General features: G+C 37.2%; 1 protein-coding gene across 1 annotated transcript in view; it reads right to left on the reverse strand.

Moving 5' to 3' along the window:
• Nucleotides 1-20,092, reverse strand: part of BABAM2 (BRISC and BRCA1 A complex member 2) — a 175,986-nt gene that overhangs the window by 42,153 nt on the left and 113,741 nt on the right. Inside the window, exon 8 of the mRNA XM_086745927.1 lies at nt 1,487-1,586. Within this exon, the coding sequence (XP_086602053.1) occupies nt 1,487-1,586 (100 nt within the window). The remainder of the gene's footprint in view (nt 1-1,486; nt 1,587-20,092) is intronic.

A 20,092-nucleotide genomic window follows, 5' to 3' on the forward strand; every position in this document is an offset into this window, starting at 1 on the left:
ACTACGACTATTTTGAAGGCTTTGTGTGGGATCTGAAATGTTATTTTGGGAAAAGGAAAACATATGATAAGTTTGCTTAAGGGACTTTGTTTAAGAAAGGATAAAAACAGTCCTGTATACTTTCAGATTTTAAAAACAGAAAGTAATTTTAACAGAAAACCACAACAAAAACAACTAAAGATAGATTCCAATATAATTATGGAAACATATTTTGAAGAACTTTTTCTAAAAGATAAAATTATTTTCCTCATTTGGACAAATGAAGGTAAAAATCATATACAAATACAAATAGGAGTTCTGTAATAGGTAGATTCCTAGATGTTGGTGCCTAAGCTTTCTTTTGAAAATTACACTTAAATAACAGAGAAGCTTTCAAAATACTGTACTTACTCTTTTTTGTTTAAACAGTAAGCAACCAGAACACAGCTTTTCAGCAACCTTAAGTAGCCATTACTGTATAAACATCCAAATAGACTGCTGATTCAGTTCATTTGGATGAAACATCTGAGAAGAAAAAATCACTGAAAGTACTCAAAATCTACAATGATGACTATGGTATAAGAACTTAGAATCACAGAATCATAGAATGGTTAGGGTTGGAAGGGACCTTCAAAGGTCATCTAGTCCAACCCCCCTGCAAGGAGCAGGGACATCCCCAACCAGATCAGGTTGCTCAGAGCCTCATCCAACCTGGCCTTGAATGTTTCCAGGGATGGGGCTTCCACCACCTCTCTGGGCAACCTGTTCCAGTGTTCTATAACTCGCATTGTAAAAAATTTTTTCCTAATATCCAATCTAAATCTACCACCCTCTATTTTAAAACCATTATTCCTTGTCCTATCACAACAGGCCCTACTAAACGGCCTCTCCCCATCTTTCTTGTAGGCTCCCTGAGGTATTGGAAGACTGCTATAAGGTCTCCCTGGAGCCTTCTCTTCTCCAGGCTGAACAGCCCTAACTCTCTCAGCCTGTCCTCATAGGAGAGGTGCTCCAGCCCTTTTATCGTCTTCGTAGCCCTCCTCTGGACCTTCTCCAACTGGTCCATGTCCTTCTTGCGTTGGGGGCTCCAGAACTGGACACAGTACTCCAGGTGGGGTCTCACAAGGGCAGAGTAGAGGGGGAGAATCACCTCCCTGGCCACGCTAATAATATGCAAGCTACATATTTGTATTTACTAGCAAAACAGTATGCTACAAGGCAGTGTTGTACAATACAATAACATTTTATCCTAAACCATAACATGTCACAGCAAGAAAAATCCACTCCAGGATGTGATCCCAAACATGCACGTTCAGCTAAAAGAACCAATATATTCAGTGCCCTGTGCAAGTGGTCAGCTCTTATCAAGAAGGTATTCCTTGTGTAGTTCACCTTAAGTATGCCTTGCTTTGACCACCTGGCAGAAGAAAAACTATGTCTACAGAAATGCTGCAATACAATACAGCACATAAGGGAAAGAAAAATTGAGTTCTCTTTACTAACTTACCTTGTTTGTTAGCAGCTGGCATACTTGGGGTACGTAGTCGATAAGACAACCTCCACCAGGAAAGGCTGGGATGTGAAGGGCTGATGATCCTCCAAGAGCACTAGAAATAGAAGTTAATTTAACAGTACATTACATGTACAGTTCCTGGGATTTGAAAGTGATTACTACACTGTCCTCTTTCTCAATGCTTTAAGTCAGAGGGGCATGATGAGGAAGCGTATTTTATGCTGTGGCGATATAAAAAGTATTGAGTGGTATCTTCTATAAAGATAGGTTATACCATGACCCACTGTAATTAAACTACTTTAATCAAGAGTAGCACTAATGCAAAGCATTCTGTCAGAAAATAGCTTTTTCATTGTAAACAGTTCTGTTTCTTAGCCCTCATCAATAAGACGTGGAGCACAGTAGTAAAGGTATCCTGTTACTGAGGGAGGAGAGGACTTTGAGTCTTAAATTATTCAAAAAGTCACCTTCTGTCAAATCAGCTAAGAATAAGCAAAATAATTTGGCCTGAGGAGTAATAGATTGCCAGATGCATGTCAGCGATACCATCTACTCCAGTTTTGAGCCTCCCAATACAACACAGGTGTTAACCTAGTAGATCAAGGGCACAGTGGGTCAGAAAAATTATTAGGTACATGATGTAAGGGGGGATGCTAAAAGAAATGGGTTTGTTCAGTCTTAAGAGAACACTGAGGAGAGGGGGATATTGAAGAGGGGAGTTGAAGGCATATTGTTATTGAAGGCATATTGATGTCTTCAATTATCTAATGGAAAAATACAGAGAAAATGGAGCCAAGTCTTCTCCAAAGTGCACAGTGACAGGATGAAAGGCAATACAATGTTGCAACAAAGGAAGTTCTGGTTAGCTATTTGGAAAAGCATTTTCACAAAGAGAGTAATCAAATACTGGAAGACAGCCCCACAGGGGGCTGGGGAATCTCTGTCCTCGGAGGTGCTCAAAGGTCAGCTCAACAACTGCCATGAGCACACTGATCCAAGCTGGCCCTGCTCTGAAGAGGAGCTTAGCCAGATAATCTCCAGAGGTTCCCTCCAGTCTATATTTTTTTATGATTATACTCCCCGATTCTACGATTTTTTTTCATTCCCAGAAGGAAATAACATGAACAAAGATATTAACTCTGTTCACGCACAGACTGGAAATCGGAATGGTAGGAATCCACAGAAATACGTTAACTTCGGAGACGTCATTTTGGCACCTCAATCAATTGCCTTTATCATAGCATGGAAGACTGAAGCATGCTTGCTACTGCTGAGGATAATGGCTTCTTTGGTGTGCAAAGTTCTAGCACTTTTTAAACCAGGCTGTATAAGGCAACAACAAGCTAAAGTCCATGTTACTTTCTTTTAGCAGTACTGACTTAAATCTTTCTTACAGTCTTTTACCAATCAAAAGACATATGAATTTGCATTACACACTGTGGCTTACATCACTCACTAAACATCCAGAACCTTGTTGGGTACAATTAAGAAGCTTCAAAAGCTAAGTTACTTTGCAGCCTTTAGTTTACATGCTGTTTCCATGACAAATTAAACTGGCTGGAAAGAAGGTTCTTCTCTGCAAAATAAGGCTCTTAATCTCCAACGGAACCTGCCCTTGTATTTTCCTCAGTACTTGATAAGGTATCTCTTTGGTAGGTATAAAGGTCTGCAGTCACACATCACTTTGAAGCAACAGAGCCTACATAAATAAAAAAAATCCAAACTCATAATGAGGTATATGGAAATCTGCTACTCAGGCAAAACAGTCTGGGTTCAGCAGACTATTCACCACATGGAACAGTTCTGCAGGTCTGGATTTTGCATATGCAATGATGGAAAAAAAAAAAAAAGCCTTGAGCACACCATAGCTACATTAAAAAAAACAATCAAACTTTTCCAGAAGTAAGGCTTGAACAGGATTTTTTTTTAAAACAGAATTCAGTTTCCTTGCTGCTACCTCCTTACTAAAATTACTCACATGGGAATGTAATTTTGCTACTCATGGATCTTAAAAACAGTGAAGCGTGACTATTAGATTATTAAATCGGAACATTTCTGAAATAGTAGCTTGCCCTCGGAAATTGAAAGTATACTGGGTTCATCAATCTTTAATGTTGGAGAATGAAAGATCTGTCCCTCCAGGTATGTTACAAGTGGGTTGGTGAACCTTACTTTAAGACCCCAGCTTTCAGTTTACTAAAGTCTTTAAATGCTGAAGTAATATATCCATAAAAGCCTCCAATCTCATACACAGAGCAAATGGCACTGTCCGTTTTGCATCTTGCCTTGCCTCATTTGTAACCAAGTCCAAGTTTCCCCTCAGCATGGAGATACCACTGGAGACGCTCAGATGACTACAACAGGAATTACTGGGTCCTCTCTTGGTTACAATAGCAGGCATGAAATTAGGAGCAATCTCTAACAGATTTCATGTGTAAAAAAGCTTCTACTCCTATATCATCAGCTTCCAGTACATCTTCCAGATTGAATGATTATGATTTGTGAATAAGGGCTTCCCATTTTACCTGTATACACATTTTGAAAGTAGTCAATCTACAAAAACTTGTTGACATAAATGAGAATTCAACCCTTCTAAATGAAAAACACACTGCTACAAAGTGTGGTTTCTGAGAAAGAGGTCTCTCCACAGAAAGAAGGTTGGAATTTCTAGTATAATTAACCTCTGAAAACAGAATAAAGCTGTACAATATGTAATTTATGTTCTGTAGAAATAATTATGGGTAAGGAAAATTAAGGGTGGACAGGCATCTTTGTTCCCTCTACTGGGTCACAGAATCTGCTTATTAAATATTTTAATAAAATACTGCATTTGCACAGGACCTTACCTCTGACCATCTCAAAACTTCCTATAAACATTCAGCAATTAAGGTTTACCTGTCTTGTGGAACTGATATTTATCTTTTATTTTTAAACATGTAAGGAAGCTATTGCTTAGTTTGATTTGACTATGCTGTACCATGTCCTTGTCATGCCAAAGGAACATGCTTGCAGTACCTCAGAATCATAAGTGAGGCCAAGAGACTATAATAATTCCTTTAAGCCTATAATAAACCTGCAAATGAAGAAAGAAGTGACTTACTCAATGTCAAATAAGAGGGACTTGTAAAAGGTGCAAGGAAATATGCAAAATGGAGAAAACTGGGCAAGGGAATTTCAGCACGCAGCTCAGTATTGAATGCTGCTTTTTGAGGACTGTCAAAGCCCAATCAAAAGAAAAGGTGCAGAAAAAGAAAAATGCCATACAAAGCCTTTTATAATCAAGGAAATTCTATTTGCCAAAGAGATTCCACCTGTGCAAGCCGAAGATTCCTGCACATCAGACCTGCTTTTCGGGTAGCTAAGACTCTTGGAGGATAAATCTTACCTCTGTTTGTGATTAAGCTTTCCTTAGTGATATCACTGTTATACACTCCTCATAAGTAAAACACATTTTTATATCCAGGAATAAAAACAACTATAACATCACACTGTCAGGTTTGGTGACATTCATTGTATTAAGATGACAAAAAAAACCCCAACCAAGCAAAATAAAAAAACATCAAGAGATATGATGAGGAAGTTATTTTGGTTTTAAATGAAGACAAATTAATTAATATTGCTACCCTACAGCTGCCAGAGTAAGTCTAGTTTCACCACAACCAATCAAATTGTGTTCAATTTTTACACATTTTTTTCCAGTAACCTGCTACTCTTTAAAGGCTAAAATTCTAATATTCTGATAGTGGCTTTCTATAATTTAATAATTTATCATAATTCACAAAGCAACAGTTTTGGTGGATGCTAATTCATTAAGACTGGTACCGGATGAAGATAAACACATGGCAGATCTACCTATCTATGAGATAAGGTTGCATGAACACGTTGGAACACAGAGACAAAGATCTGTTGGACTCAGCATTTTATTCACTTGCTCTTACTGTAAGCCTACTTAGCTCTGCAAATCAACGTCATACACTTCATTTCAAGACAGATCTGAGACTCCTTTGCAGCAAGTTCCTACCCTCCTGGGTTTCCACAGTGTCCACAGTGCGGTTCTGATCCACAGCCTGTGAATTAAACTGGATTTTGTGATGGACTCAGTACTGAATTCAACAAGGGCAGCAGCCAGCCAGCATTAATAGCAGTTTTGTTCAGCAGCACACTGAAATACAAGTGCAGATTGCGTAGCTGGAGTGTGTTTACATTTCTGCTGTTGACTTGTGCATTCCAAGTAACTTGCTCTGTCTGTCTCTCAATGGATCTATTTATTCAGGCCCATATACAAAATGCGAAATTCCTTCCCATTTCTTGATAGTTTATAATGACATTAAAATATCTTTATAAAGAAATTATAATATCACTTCACTAGAGAAGAAGGTTGCTTCCAAGTCTCAAGCTCACAAGACAGGGTGGTTTGGTAAGGCAGACTTAAAAGCACAAAGAAAGATGCTCCTGCTCCCATCCCTACCCTACTCTACTCCCTCCCTGTGTGCTCTCGGGCCTGTCTAGTTCCCCTAAACTCCTCGATTCATCCCATCTCTTCCTTGCAATTCACTTTACTTCCCCCCTTCTCTGAACAATAACAAACAAACAAAAAAAAAGCACAGGTTTCTCTAGATTGCTGGGAAACTTTTAAGCTGAGTCTGAAAAATTAGGATTATTTCAGACTACCTCCTAAATCTTGCAGGGTCCTGTAAGAATAAAAATATCACAGTTTATAAAGTTATGTGCTGACACAGGTTATGGTACTACAGTTAAGCACCTGTACACTTGTAATACTGTCCATATATTTTGCTCTCTCTTTTCATATATATCTATATATCTATCCTTTACCTGTTACCATTCCCTATCTCCCAAAAATTGCAAAGAAGTATCACAAAGAAAAGAACATCCATGGAAACGTTTCATGCTCTTAAAAGGAGGCTCCCTTGCACAATTAGAGTTATTTTTGCTCCAAGAGGGGAAAGAGTAAAAAATGTGTACTTGGGAAGGAGGCCCAGCACTGTAAGAAAAATCATACTTTTCCCTGCATACAGTGTGAGTGTAGCATTAAAGAGCTTTATAAAAAAAAAAAAAAAAAAAAAAAAAGTGGTATATAATACCAATAGCACTCGACAATGTTCCTAATCTATTGTACTCTTTCTGCAAAACCCACATAAAATAGGGAAATGACAATTTCAATGACCATGAACAACACAGCTGAAGATTTGTCTAGCTTTGAAGATCTAAATAGACAAAAACCTTGCCTCTGCATGGAAAGACTTTTTATACTGGTTTAAAATAACTAAGAGCTTTTCTGCCAGTGTGGCTAATGTCAAAACTTGTTCAAATCTATGTACTAGTGATGGGAAGTAGATTTTAGACTTTAGCACTTGCTTTTACCAGGATACATCCTTCTTAACTCTCTGTACATTTTCACCTGCCTTATTTTGAAACAGAAGCACGTTGCAGACCTACACAAGCATTTGGAGGGTTTATTATTCATGATGGCTATAAGCAAGAGTGTGCCTGAAGCGTGTGGAAAGAAATTCCCTTCTTTTTGCTCTTTTTTCCTGTTTTGAGACTCATGTTATAGGCTTTGATCTCCTTCCCCATTTTCTTTCTCCTTTGTTGCTAAAGTAAATAGTTCACTTTTTTTTTCTTTTGCAGTTTCATCACTTTAGTGCATTACACCATTTGGCACAGGAGACACGAGGAACCACATCAAATAAAAGCACGTGACCACAAAAGCTGCCTAACCAACCATGATCCCATATTTGCTGTCAGTTTACCATTTTTCAGACTTGCTCGACCATAACCAAATCCTCCCTCTCACACGAGCAATGCAATGCTTGGCAGAAGCCTTGGGACAGTGCTTTGATCAGCAATACAGAGCTTAATAGTAAACTGACAGAATGTTACTCTTGTTACTGAAAAATCAGCTGGTCGAGGTTTGTGTCTCCCCTTTCTAGTAATACTCCACTTAAAGCAAACATAATTAACATATTGCTTGACCACTCAAATCTACTACAAGGTAAAATGTGTCCAAAAAAATAAGTTCCCATTCTATTTTTAAAGAAACAATTTTTACTTATAACTATTTCTACTTCAACATTGGTAAAATGGAAATGTATGTTTTCTGCTAACAGATATAATCTGAGGTATCTACATTGTTGAGTGTAGAGAGAAAAAAACATACAAGCACAAATAGACCTAGAGGGAAAACTATGCCAAATCTACTTATCTGGCAGAAGGATCCCAGTCAAACTCAGACTAAAAATCTGGCCATTAAAGCTGAAATGATAATACCATCCTTTTTTCCTTGACCTACTAGAGGTTCAGGGGTAAATACCTTCGAGCTCCTCCTGACTAGTGACTGGAAAAAAATATGAAATAATTGCTGTAAAAAGCAAATACTAAAACCAAAATGTATTTTAGTTTCACAGACTGTGCAGAAAACTGCAAGTCAGACTTGCTGAGCTTTATTTGTAGCTCTTCTGCTGACTTCATGTGTTCTAGCAAGTTATTACAACCAGTCTACCTCACTGCTTGCCTACCTATAATGTCCAGATGCTTATATGGAAGTACACTGAAGTTTAATAACATTCACAGAACAGCATAAAAGCTGTGGGATGAAGTAATCTGTAAGTGCCAATGAATACTGCTTTGTTTTGGTTATTCCAGGTTCTGTATTCTGCTGCAGGTAAAATTGTGGGAAGAAAAAAAAAAAAAAAAATAGAAGCTGCAGTTTTCTATAATGTATTTCCCATTTTAGACAAAGTGGCTATACCAAAGAAAGACTTGCATTAACTGGACAGTCTGGGTTCCAGCAGACTTTAACCTAACAGACTTACACACAAACCATAGCTTGGGTGATCCAACACTGAAGGATCTACGGGGACAGGAGCTCTTTCCCCAGGATTCTCCATGTCCTTGAGCAAAAAAAATCCCAAGAAGCATGAGATGAACAGAGAACTATACCCATAATTAAATTAGAATACGTTTCTTTTCTTCCCTTCCCGAGTCAGATCCAGAGCCAGAAGGAGAAAGAACAGATACTCTTGCAGTATAAAGCTTTTCTTATTGCTACTTGATAGCATAAAAGTCTGAAAATGCTAGTATTTCCTCTGTACCTGATAAATCCAGACTGACGGGATTTTTCCTTGGCTTAATGGGTCTTTATACGGAGAAAGGTTCTGTATAAAGAGGACTAAAAGGTTTACACTGATGTGTTGAACGAGTGAAAACCTGGGTGGGGGCTGCCAGCGACGGAAAAGGGACCTCTCCACTGTCCTCTGGCCGCACATTCTCTGAAGAAACAAACCCAGGTCAGGATAACATCTATTAGCCAGCTGATTGGACACGTCATGTTACACGGCAGTAGCACACAGTATGCAGGCGCTACAACAGTCAGGACACTGCTTTCTTCCCTGTCTAAGGGGACTCATTTTACAAATTAATCCAAAGCTTACAGTAGATACTCTGTGCAGGAAGCCTGGTAGAATTCATTGCTCTCTGGGAACTCCATCATAATTCAAGGCACAAACTTCAGGAAAGGTTCAAGTGAGTACAACAGAAAATATCAGCAAGGCTTCATTCAATGTGTGCAGAGGTTTAAAATACAGGTTAACTTAACTGGTGCTAACAATATCACTTGACAACACTGCACAGCGCACAAATTTTGATCACTTATTCATTCTGACAATGTAAAATTAAAGGGACAAGTATAAAAGCAATATATTTCAAACTGATTCAAAATACTAAAATTCCCCTCATGCGTCACAGATAGAACTATTTTTCATAATACAGTACAAACAGATTCAAAAAGAGAATATGAAAAGTTCCACAGGCTATAAGGTGTGTGATTCTCTCTTGTAAGGCTCAAAAATTCTGACAGAGGCTGCTTTTATGTTTCAACTTACTATGTTTAATCCCCTTTTAATTTTTCCACCCAATAAACCCAACAGCTAAGTGTATAACGCATTTAACATGTTCAGTAATTCAAGGTAGTTGGATTTTGGAAAGGTTGCAAATAATGAGAAATCTGTAACAAATAACATAAGAACTGAATTTAAAGATACTTCTTATGATCTCAAAAAAGTAGATTCCCATCCCCAAATGTATTAATTCCTAATACTAATTCTCCATCAGCATAGCATTATTTAAAGAAAATAGTTATAAGATGACCTCAACAAGTTGCTAGATGTCTCACAGTTTAAATAGAAGGGCATGGTTCCTGTCCCGAAGAACTTGCCCAGTTCAGGATTTCACACTGCGCAACACAGTCAGGAACTGAAAAGCAGGGACTGAACGACAGGGGAGAAAGAGCACAGACTGCAGCAAGGAAACTTAAGACTTAAAATTTACATGGAGAATATATTTCCAAAGCATTTTGCTTATTTCTTAAAGGAATCTTAGCAGCAAATTAAAATAAATCTGAATGAGAAGTGAAGAAAAGTCAAAGGAGAGTTTAACAGAAAAATAAATGCAATGAGGAAATAAGTGAAAAAACCCCAAACAACCAGAAGTTGTAGGAAAGAAACACAGACAAATGGAGCAGCAAACATCATTGCACAAAAAAGGTACAGATAAGATAAGCAACAGGGGCAGATAAGAAAAGAAAGAGAACACTATGCAGTCCTATTTTGTTTTACTTCCAAGGAAGTTTAAAAAGTAGTACATGAAGATTAAAGAAACAATTAAAGATGCTAGAAGAAAGACTATGTAGCCTAACCTTCTGCAATTGTCTTCTGTATGGACCTCAGGAAGAAGAGCAAGTGTGGAAGAGGCTGGAGGCTTGTCACAACTAAGGCAGACCAAGATTTTGGCTGAAGAAAGAGTCAACTGTAACCTAATTACAACACTTTTCATCTTGCACTGATTTGGATGTCAACACAAAACCAGGACGATCTTTAAAATGATGCACTACACCCATTTCTCCTTCACATAGACTGTGAAGAAGGAAAAGTTGTGTCAGTTATCTGAAAATTTACTTTTCGATTTCCTGTTCTTTAGAAACGTATTTTAATGGCATTACCTGTTTGGCAAGTATAGTTATAACCACCTTAACTGTGAACACATTGAGAGTCTTCCTTTTCTAGTAAGGAAAAAATACTGGGCATTGACTTCAAGGAAAAAATGTATTGACTTGAAGTGCTGTCTCAAAGGAACCAAAAATGGCTTACATACAGCATGAAGACAGGAGCTAGGAATTGGAAACTTTTGCATAAACAAGAAAAAGACAACTGGGGCACTGGTAAGCGGTGAACAGTATTGTCCTCTGAAACAGTAGGACTCAAATTAGTGAAAAGATTGAGGATTTATTTACGGTGAGGATTACTGGAAATACCTCTGCACTGAAGCCTGGGTGATACGTTACACAGTGCTTGTCATCGTTTAAGATACTGATCTTCTTTCATAAACCACTCTGCTTTAGTCATGGAGATCTCTCAAACAACCCCAGTAAACAGAATATTTATCACAAATGTATGTGTATCTTCTCTTATTATCCATCCGTAAAATGAATTCTATAAATGAATAACTGTTTTAAGATGGTATTAGTTTTATTGACAAACATACGCCCTATATACCTATAATTTCTTATCAATCTTTGGTCACACATTCAATAACATTCAGTTTACCATATTATGACTGTTCACATGACAGGTAATTTTCTAGCACTTGTACTAAGCCCAGATAACCAGCAGTCTCTTTATCATGAAGCAGACAAATGAGTCTCAAAAAACTATGACTCGATTGCCTTCCTTGTCTACTCACCTTTTTCTGAAGAACAACATTCATTTCCTATAGATTTTACTTTTTATCATTGCAGTTGTTTATATTGTCCCTTATTTTATTTATGTTCTATGATCTACTGGTCAAATTACAGTAATTATCTCTTATTGTTAGTCTTTTCCTGATATTGCTTAATTTCTAACACTTCCGGTGACACAGCCATTTTGTGAGGATGCTATTTTTTGCTTCTGTGCTAAAATAGTGCTGCGTTGTAGACTTCTCCCACACAATGAATTTTTTTTCTGCTCTCCTCGCCAGACAGTAATCCTCATTTGTGGATCTCTTCTATCTGTAGAAACATTTCATGTAAGAAACATCCTGTCCCCTGCATCATCAGCATCACATTTCATTAGCTCACATGAAGAATGAGAAATGTGAAGAACTGAAAGGATAAGAGATCTTGCAGAAAAATTTCAGAAATTAAATGAGAGCAACATGCTGGAAAACTTTTGAAGTTGAGCATTTGGGTCATTGATAAGAATGCCCAAGGGAGGCAGAAAGTTCGAGGATAAAAATGTTTTTCTTTACTACATCTGGCTTCTGACACTGATTTCCATGTGGACGCAGCACGATTAAGGAGTTCTTGCTCAGATCCTGAAACGAGCTTTATCTTACTTTCACAAATGATGTGGACCGCTACAAGCCCGGTCTGGTGCTCCTGCTAACTGCTCCAAGAGGCCTAGCAAGCTCAGGTTTTAGGCAAGCCAAGTATGTTCACATGTGGACGCACGGCAAGAGAACATAAGTTTTTCATGCAAACACAGCCACTGTGGTTTGACAAGCTAATAAGAACCATGTTAAACTTTTAGTGGTTTAACAAGTCGATATGAATCTGCTGGGATTTTTACAACCCCTTTTGAATCTTTCCCGCAGGCAAAGTGTGTTTTGTTCTTACAAACACAAATAATTCAAGATTCATCCTAATATATTCTCCTCAAATCAGAGGGAAGCAGAGCTATGCAACACATTGCACAAAGGCAACCTTTGGTAGGTAGGAAGACCGGGAATAATTCTCAGAAGAAAACACCGGTACTTTGAAATCTTTGTTTACATCAGAGGTAGCAAAGGTTCCTTCTGCAACAAGGCAGACATGGGTCTACTTTTAAAACAAAAAAAGGAAAGGCAGAAAGTAAAACCACAGGTCTTCATTGTGTTTAAATCAAAGCAGGCACCCCATACACACACAAGAAACTGGAAATTTCATAATTTGCAACTTAGAGCAGCGCTTAGTTGGTCAAAAGGTAATACAGGAATTTCCAGGATTTTGCTTTCACTGATGCCTGGATTTTGTTTATGGAGCAGTTTCATTACAGCATGTGCTGCAAGACAAAGACTGGAGTGAAAATCAAAAAAACTTTCTGTCAACAGTAGCTTATTTTCAAGTCAAAGATCTACCATTGGTCAACAGAGATTTATTTATCAAGATAAATTGTGTGACTAATCCCATTATATTCAAACTTAGTTTGCTCCAACTTTCTGACATCTAACTGTTAATATTATTAATAGTTTTATTGAGACTTCTAGATTACAGGCTGATAATCATTCAATCTGATGAGGACTATGATGTATTGCCACTATTTGTATATGTTCTTTTATAAAGTTCTTCCATAAAGAAGTAAGTTTTTATCTCTCTTTTTTTTTTAATTTCTGTATTGCATGAATGATCTCCTAAAAATACCAGCTTTTAATTGACTCAATATTTAAACGAACTCTAATAGAACTCTTCATTCAAATCACTTCAGTGATTTAACAACTTCTCACGCATTATACAATATATGGGGCAAATTTTTTTATTTATTAAATCATAAGCAGAGTGGCTGCTAAACTGTCCTATGTGTGCCCATGATTAGGAAACTGTTATGATTATCTTGTATGGCTAAATAACAGAATGGGGTTTTAATACTTAATCTAACTTAGCCTACCAATGAGTTACAGAAAAAGAATTTATGCCCAAGGTGAAAATATTCTAATTTTTGGCTGCTAATGTTTATATTCCAATTGCATTTGGCTGATCATACCAGCAATAAACATTAGGACAGTGTTGAAATCTTTTGTGTTATCCATGCATACGTTTGCACATCCTGTACTTTTATTTCTTTGAAGTTCTTTAAAGTTTGATTTCTTTAAAGTCTTTAATAAAAGAGGCTATGCTACCAGTTTGATTTCCCTCACCACCTCCATCCCTGTCACTGAACAACACAACTGGCGACCTTCAGTTTGCATGATTAACTTTTGCAAAGTTGTGTTAATGCCATTTGATAAATCACTATAACCACAAAACAAGCTACAGTAATATATTTATATTGTACAAACTAAAACTGGTTGTTTCCTCTTCAAGATCTCTTCTTCACATGTGCATGCTTTAAGTTTATGACCTTCCACTCTAAGTCACTACACTGCACTGGAAGCCACAAGTTCTGTGTTTTAACCCAAGTCTGTCAATAGTTTCTGGGGTAAACTAATAGGAAACAGCCACGGCCATTCTTTCCCAGTCTTTGCAGACTAGAGAAATACATGGAGGACTTAAACTTCCAGATGTCATGCTAGGAAAAAACCCAAACACCTGACCTCTGCAAAGCACCTGCAAAATGAAAAATGCCTTACAAATGGCAGCACCCCATACTTTCAGCTTAACTCAGAAGGTTACACCTCTTCATGATACAACTCATAACTAACGTTTGTTATTTCCTTGGGCTAATTCATTGCAAATCTGACATTCTTTAAGCCAGAAAAGAGACATAGCTAAGAGCGATACAAAAAATATGGAGCATCAGAAGATTATTTAAAAATAAAAGCATTGAAGTAGTACCACCTGTTTTGTTAAAATATCTTTCACCCTAAGGATGGTAAAGTGTTTGAACAATGCATAATACAATTTGTGTACAGTTGCAGGGATTGCTTCAAATCCATTAATATACAATCCAAGATGCAATTTATGTCAGGGAATGAATACTATTGTATGCTAATAAAAGCAAAAGTAAATCTCATGACTACTTCAGAAGCTGAGTATGACCAGTATTTCTCAAGGAGGTCCTCAGCGTCTTTTAAGGTGATGTTTCCTATTGTGTCATTTCAGTTTATCCAAAATTCTTCCTTCCAACATCTCATAACATCACAGTGTCAACAAAATCTTTTGGATACCAGCTGCTAAGGTAGGTTACCCATTTTCTCATTTTACAATATTTAAAGAAGACATTGCACACCGTCTACACTATTTACCTGTAATTGCAGAAGCGCATGCTTTTGGACCTAGACAACTTTGCAAGCTTTTTTTTTATTGTGAAGATTTGTCACTCACATAAGTTATTTTTGAATTGACTAAAGAATGTAAAAAATGAAGCTTTCAGTATTAATTAAATCTATAAATAGTATTTCAGAGTTCTAGTTTACCTGCCAACCCTGGGGCAGGAATAGCTGATTTGGGGCTTCTGCATGCTTAGGTTATTATTTTGCTGTGAAGACTGAAGTTCTCAGAAATCATATACTCTTTGCTTTTTATTCTGTTTCCTGTCTTCAACATACAGGCCATCATTGGATGTTTTAAAGTGAATTATAATGACTGTGTTAGCTTATGAAGATTTTAGGTCTGCTGCAAAGTTGGAGTTAAAAACAAAATAAGAAACTGACCCTACAAGAACAAAAAAAATACAGTTCTGAATTTAAATCTAAACTTTCCTGTTTAGAAGAAGCCATCTCTGTTCACTGGGCTTCCTTCTTCCAAATGCCTAGAGGCCTTGCCTTTAATACCTACTACTATAGTGAGTATTTCTCTGGCTACTGGTCAATTTTAATTTTCCTTAAAAACTGTGCGGGTTACACTGACACCGTAGAAATCTTACTCATCTCCCTCTTTCAGATTTTCCGTCCTTCACTAAGAGCTCAGGGTCATGATGCAGTTCCAGAATACTATACGTGCCCAATTTCACTTCAGATTAAGAATCAGCCATAGGGTTTAAAAAAACATCTTCTTTTTTTTTTTGTAATGCAAATGCGGGAATGATCTATTTGATCCTCTTTTACTTAGGTAAATTCTTATTCACCTTGGTTTATAGTAAAAACGTGCTTAGAACCACAGGATTTGGATCTACTGTACCTAATATATTGTTTTCATGCTGAAAAAGAGAGCAATAGTGAGATGAGGTCTTTAAAAAAATTATCTAATGCTGACTTCAGGAAGGACAGTAAATCCAAGAATTGTTCTTATGTTGTCCTTTTTCTTTAAATACACTGGTTCAAACTTTGCATTTGTATATACTAGATACAACACACTAGATAAAAATTTCAGTTATTATAACCTTGAAGACGTAAATCCTTATCTGAATGTCTATTTGAATTTGGCGATAAAATGAGATATTGCCTTTACCCATATGAACTTCATACACATGTTCGTATGCAAAATGCGTAATAGTAAGTCAAACAACACTTTTTTTTTTCCTTTTCCCAAAAACTCCAAAAGAATAATGATTTCAAAGTTTTAGTTCCCACATCAATAGTAAGTTGTTCTCTTCTGCATACGTGCTATAACAATACAACCTTACCAATGTTAATGCCACACCAATATATGGACATAACCTACTAAAGGTTGATGAATTACTTCTTTATAGTGCATGAGTTTTATTTGTGTAAACATCAGCTTTAACATTCCAAGGATGTAATCTCTGTATTTCATTTATTTCTGAATACCTGCCAACCAATGTTTACCTATCTGTATTTGCCTATATCCAGACTATTCCCAGCATAAATAACAAGGAAGTTCATGGGTAGCACAGTAACAAATGGACTTCTACACTGCATCAGATCAACTTTTTAACTGAGTTATGTTAAAGCTACAGCACAGCACAAATTCTCTCCGTATTAAACATCAGAGAAACCACACAGGAAAGATGTCCTGCATGTCTTTAACAAAGGAAAAGCTTCAAACTCTGTTCATGGCTTGTAAGACATCAGAGAATACCTTCAAGATACAAATCTTGACTGAAGAGAGGAGGTTTTTTTCCTGACGTTTAATAAGGCATGAATTCTGACTGAAGCACTTCCTAGGATTAGAATATTCACAATTTATTTCTCCCATATTGACTCTCTGTTCACAGAATACAGTTATGCAGGGGCTTCAGCCTTTCCTTCAGGTGGCAGTAATACAATCCACCTCTTCTAAGTGGTTATATTCAAGAAACTACAGGAACTTCGTATTTTCAAGACTTCTATCCTCTTGATAACTTTTTTTTAAATTGGCCAGTAGGCTGAAAAAAAGTTTGTAGGGCAGAAATGACAGACATCTGTATGCACAGACAACACGATCACGCTAATTTTACAGGAAAGAAAATTAATTTTCTTAGGAAGCCAGATTAAAAAGTAACCAGTTTCCCACCACATCAAGTATCTAAGGAGGAATTAAGATTCCACTGAAGTCCTTGGCAGAGCTCACCAGCGGGAACAGAGCCAAGATCTCACCCTCAGTCTATGCAGAAAACTACAACAATTTCAAAAACTCCACCCCCCAAAACCAACCGCATTGATTAAGCTGAAAGTTTAAATAAAAAAATTAAACAACCGATTAAATTCACACTGCACACGCAATTCATAGTTACGAACAGTTTTTCTTCAGGTGCTTCCAGAATAAGAACAAGCATAGGAAACTTCATCCCATTAGATAAATCACTTGTCAAAACCACTGTTGTGAGAGCTTCTACAAATGTCTTCTTAACTGAAATCCCAAGACTGCTAATATAATACTAGTAATCTACTTTCTTTACCATTAGGGCACACAGGTGCCTACTCAAAAGAATAAGTTCATATAAAGTTCTGTAAACCTGAGGTGCCAGAGGAGGGTATAACTGTCACAGAAAAAAAATATTGATGATGCCTTTGTGGAAGGGAAATCTGAATCAGTAAGACAAATGTGCTAGTCTCAAGGAAGCTTCAAAACAGCACTCATTTGAAGTAGTTATCTCATATGGAAAACCTCAGTCTACAACTGAAAAATTTCTAAATAAAAGAAACAAAAGAAAAATATTTATAACGGAAAACATGAGGCAATTTCCAACTGCAGCAAATTTCAAAGGTTCTCAGCTCTCCCAGCTTCCCGCTTTACTGGAAAGCGGGAGTTGCTTAATACTACTGAAAATATCTGACCAACTCCTTTCAGTCTAAGTTTAGAGATCTGACCTTTTTTTTCCCCCCGAGCTTCAGAGCAGGAATCTATCACTCGCTGTAGTTCAGTTTTGGACAGGTTATGTATTTATGAATCTCTTCTTGGGCAGTATTCACACTATAAAATTTAGAAGTGTCCCTTAGCCAATTTTACCTTTTTTTTTTTTTTTTTCTTTCTTTCTTTTCTTTTTTTTTTCCTTTTTTTTGAGCTGAGATCTTGTAGTAGAGAAAAGGCTCTGGGGATTTCTGGTAGTTTCATAGTAAGTTTGCTAATCTTGCTCAGTGGGTGGGAAAAGAAGGTGAATGAATCAACACAGGGAAAAGAATGGTCAAAATACCAGAAGGTGATGAAAACTTGCCTATGTTCACTGGGTATAGCAGAAAATACAGAAATTTTACAACTATTTCTTAAGTTAGAACAGTTTTTTGTACTCTGCCTATCTCTCTCAGTTTGAATTTTAAAAAAATAACACAAAATGCATGTGCCAGGGAAGGTCCTGTTTTTCCAGAAAACAGTTCTCCTCGTGTCAATCCAACCTCAATGCCATCTAAAAAACATTGTACAGACAAAGAGCTACTGGTACATGTCCTTACTGTTCTTTTTTCTTCCACCACTTGACTCTTCAGAAAACTCTGAGCAGATTTTTCTGTTCTTATACACTAAACAGAATGGGAAAAAACCCAGGAACTTGTTTTCAGAGTTCTATCTAACAAGATTTTCTAATAAAAGCTACTCCCTATTTGATTTGCTACTGACTTACTGTAAAACAATTGCCCATTAAGCAAGGATAATTAGTTCTTGCAGGACAAAATCCATCCAGCACAAAGCAGAAATACCGCTGTTCACATGTCTTTGAACTGTTACAACAACTCTCTGGACTTTAAACTGCTTGCATTTTGATGAATGCACAGGATACTCCTGAATGTAGTTCTTCCACTTTTTTGTTGTTTTTTTGTTTTTCAACTTTCCTTTAGTTTCTCATAACGATGTTCAGAGATTGGTCATCCCTTATTGGGGTCAATGCAGGTCATCTCAAGCACTGAGCTCACTGTTGCACTGATGATGAGCACCACAAAGGAAAACTCACTGGAAATGTAACATTAACAAACAGTATCCTAAGAGCCACCTATATCCAGAGAATTGCCCCCAGTGTTTTCAAGCACAGAAAAGAATTTTTTCTACTCAGAGAAACCAAGTTAAAGGAGGCAGCCATGGAAACGACAAATATACTATGAAAGCTTGTTTTCGTTCCTGTGAGGGCTTCCCTAAGTTTTAGGCAAATAGGTAATGTCCTTATTTCAGGATTTCCCTCCAAGCACATATGCATGCATATGCTCTATGTAAAAGCTACACTGATTCCTTCCCAGTCTGGGGTAGTCCTGTCTCACAGACCTCCTGCAGCTCTTTGAAAGAGTCACTAAGAAGTACGAGTAAACAAGGAGCTCTAACAGTGGAGTTCAGTCAGCAGGGGAGTTCAATATTCAGTATTGACTGGTGGTGTTAAAATGTTTGTAAATGACCTGCCGAACAGGTGAGCTGCTGGGTGGCAGTCCAGTGACCGCATGTTTTTGAGGGTACTCAAAGCAAGTTCCAGCCATGAAGAGTAATTAATGGGCTCTGAAGCAGAAGAACTGGATGACAGTAGGAAAGAGGAGATTTAACACAGATGAATATGAAGTGATGCATGTGAAAAAAAAAACAATCCTAACAAAAAATATTAAATGATGGACACCAAGCTGAACATTCAGCTGATCTCGGGGCTATGCCTGACAGTTCAGTTAAAATGTCAGCTCAGCACCAAATAAAAAGCCAAAACAAAAAGAAGTATGGGATTATGAGGAAAGAAGTAGAAAGTCATCTGCAGGACGACTCAGTCTGGAAAGCAGAAAATGAGGGCTATAGTATGACTGAGAATCATAACGTGATGAGTGATGTGGAAAATGTGAATAAGTGTTGACTAGTTGCTGTCTCTTCCAAGCGACACAAGTGTAGTGGTCTGCACTGTACCAAGCTAACAGGAGCTAGGTTCAAAGCCAAAAGGAGGTAGATCTTCATGCAGGATGTAGTGGAGCTGTGAAATTCTCTTTGCAATATGTTCCAAAGGTAGGCTGGATGAGTCCACGGAAGAGAAATTCTTTCAGGACTAGTGAATACACATGATTCAAAGTTCCTGAGCCACCAATGGCTTAGGACTGGAGAACTATTATGGCAAAATATCATATGTGCTAGCCTTGTTTCTATAAACTTCGATATCATTTTGTGCATGTATGTGTTTTTGTATTTGGGCAACATATTTAGATGCTACTATAACATAGTTTACAGTGATAAATCTAATCACAAACACGTATCTATTAACATTAAAAAATTAAAAGGATTGCCACAGTATTATATGATTAAAGTAGATACTAGGCGTTTAAATGATGAGGTTTGCTTAAAAATGCAATGATAGTAGTTGTAAGTGTAACCTGAACTAATGGTGGTGAAAAAGGCAGAACTTCAGAACAGTTTTATTTTCCTTTCCCCTAGAGAAGGTTCAAAGTAACTAATTTTGCAATCAGCAAAATGAAAGGCAATATACCTTCAAAAATCTTTAAATCTGATAAAAAGAATGAAACACTGAAATAAATAAAGATCCTTCTTTGACTAGCTCTGCTCTCAATAGCTCTGCAACAATG

Source organism: Chlamydotis macqueenii, chromosome 3, assembly GCF_036417535.1.
Source record: "Chlamydotis macqueenii isolate bChlMac1 chromosome 3, bChlMac1.mat, whole genome shotgun sequence".
NCBI lineage: Eukaryota > Metazoa > Chordata > Aves > Otidiformes > Otididae > Chlamydotis > Chlamydotis macqueenii.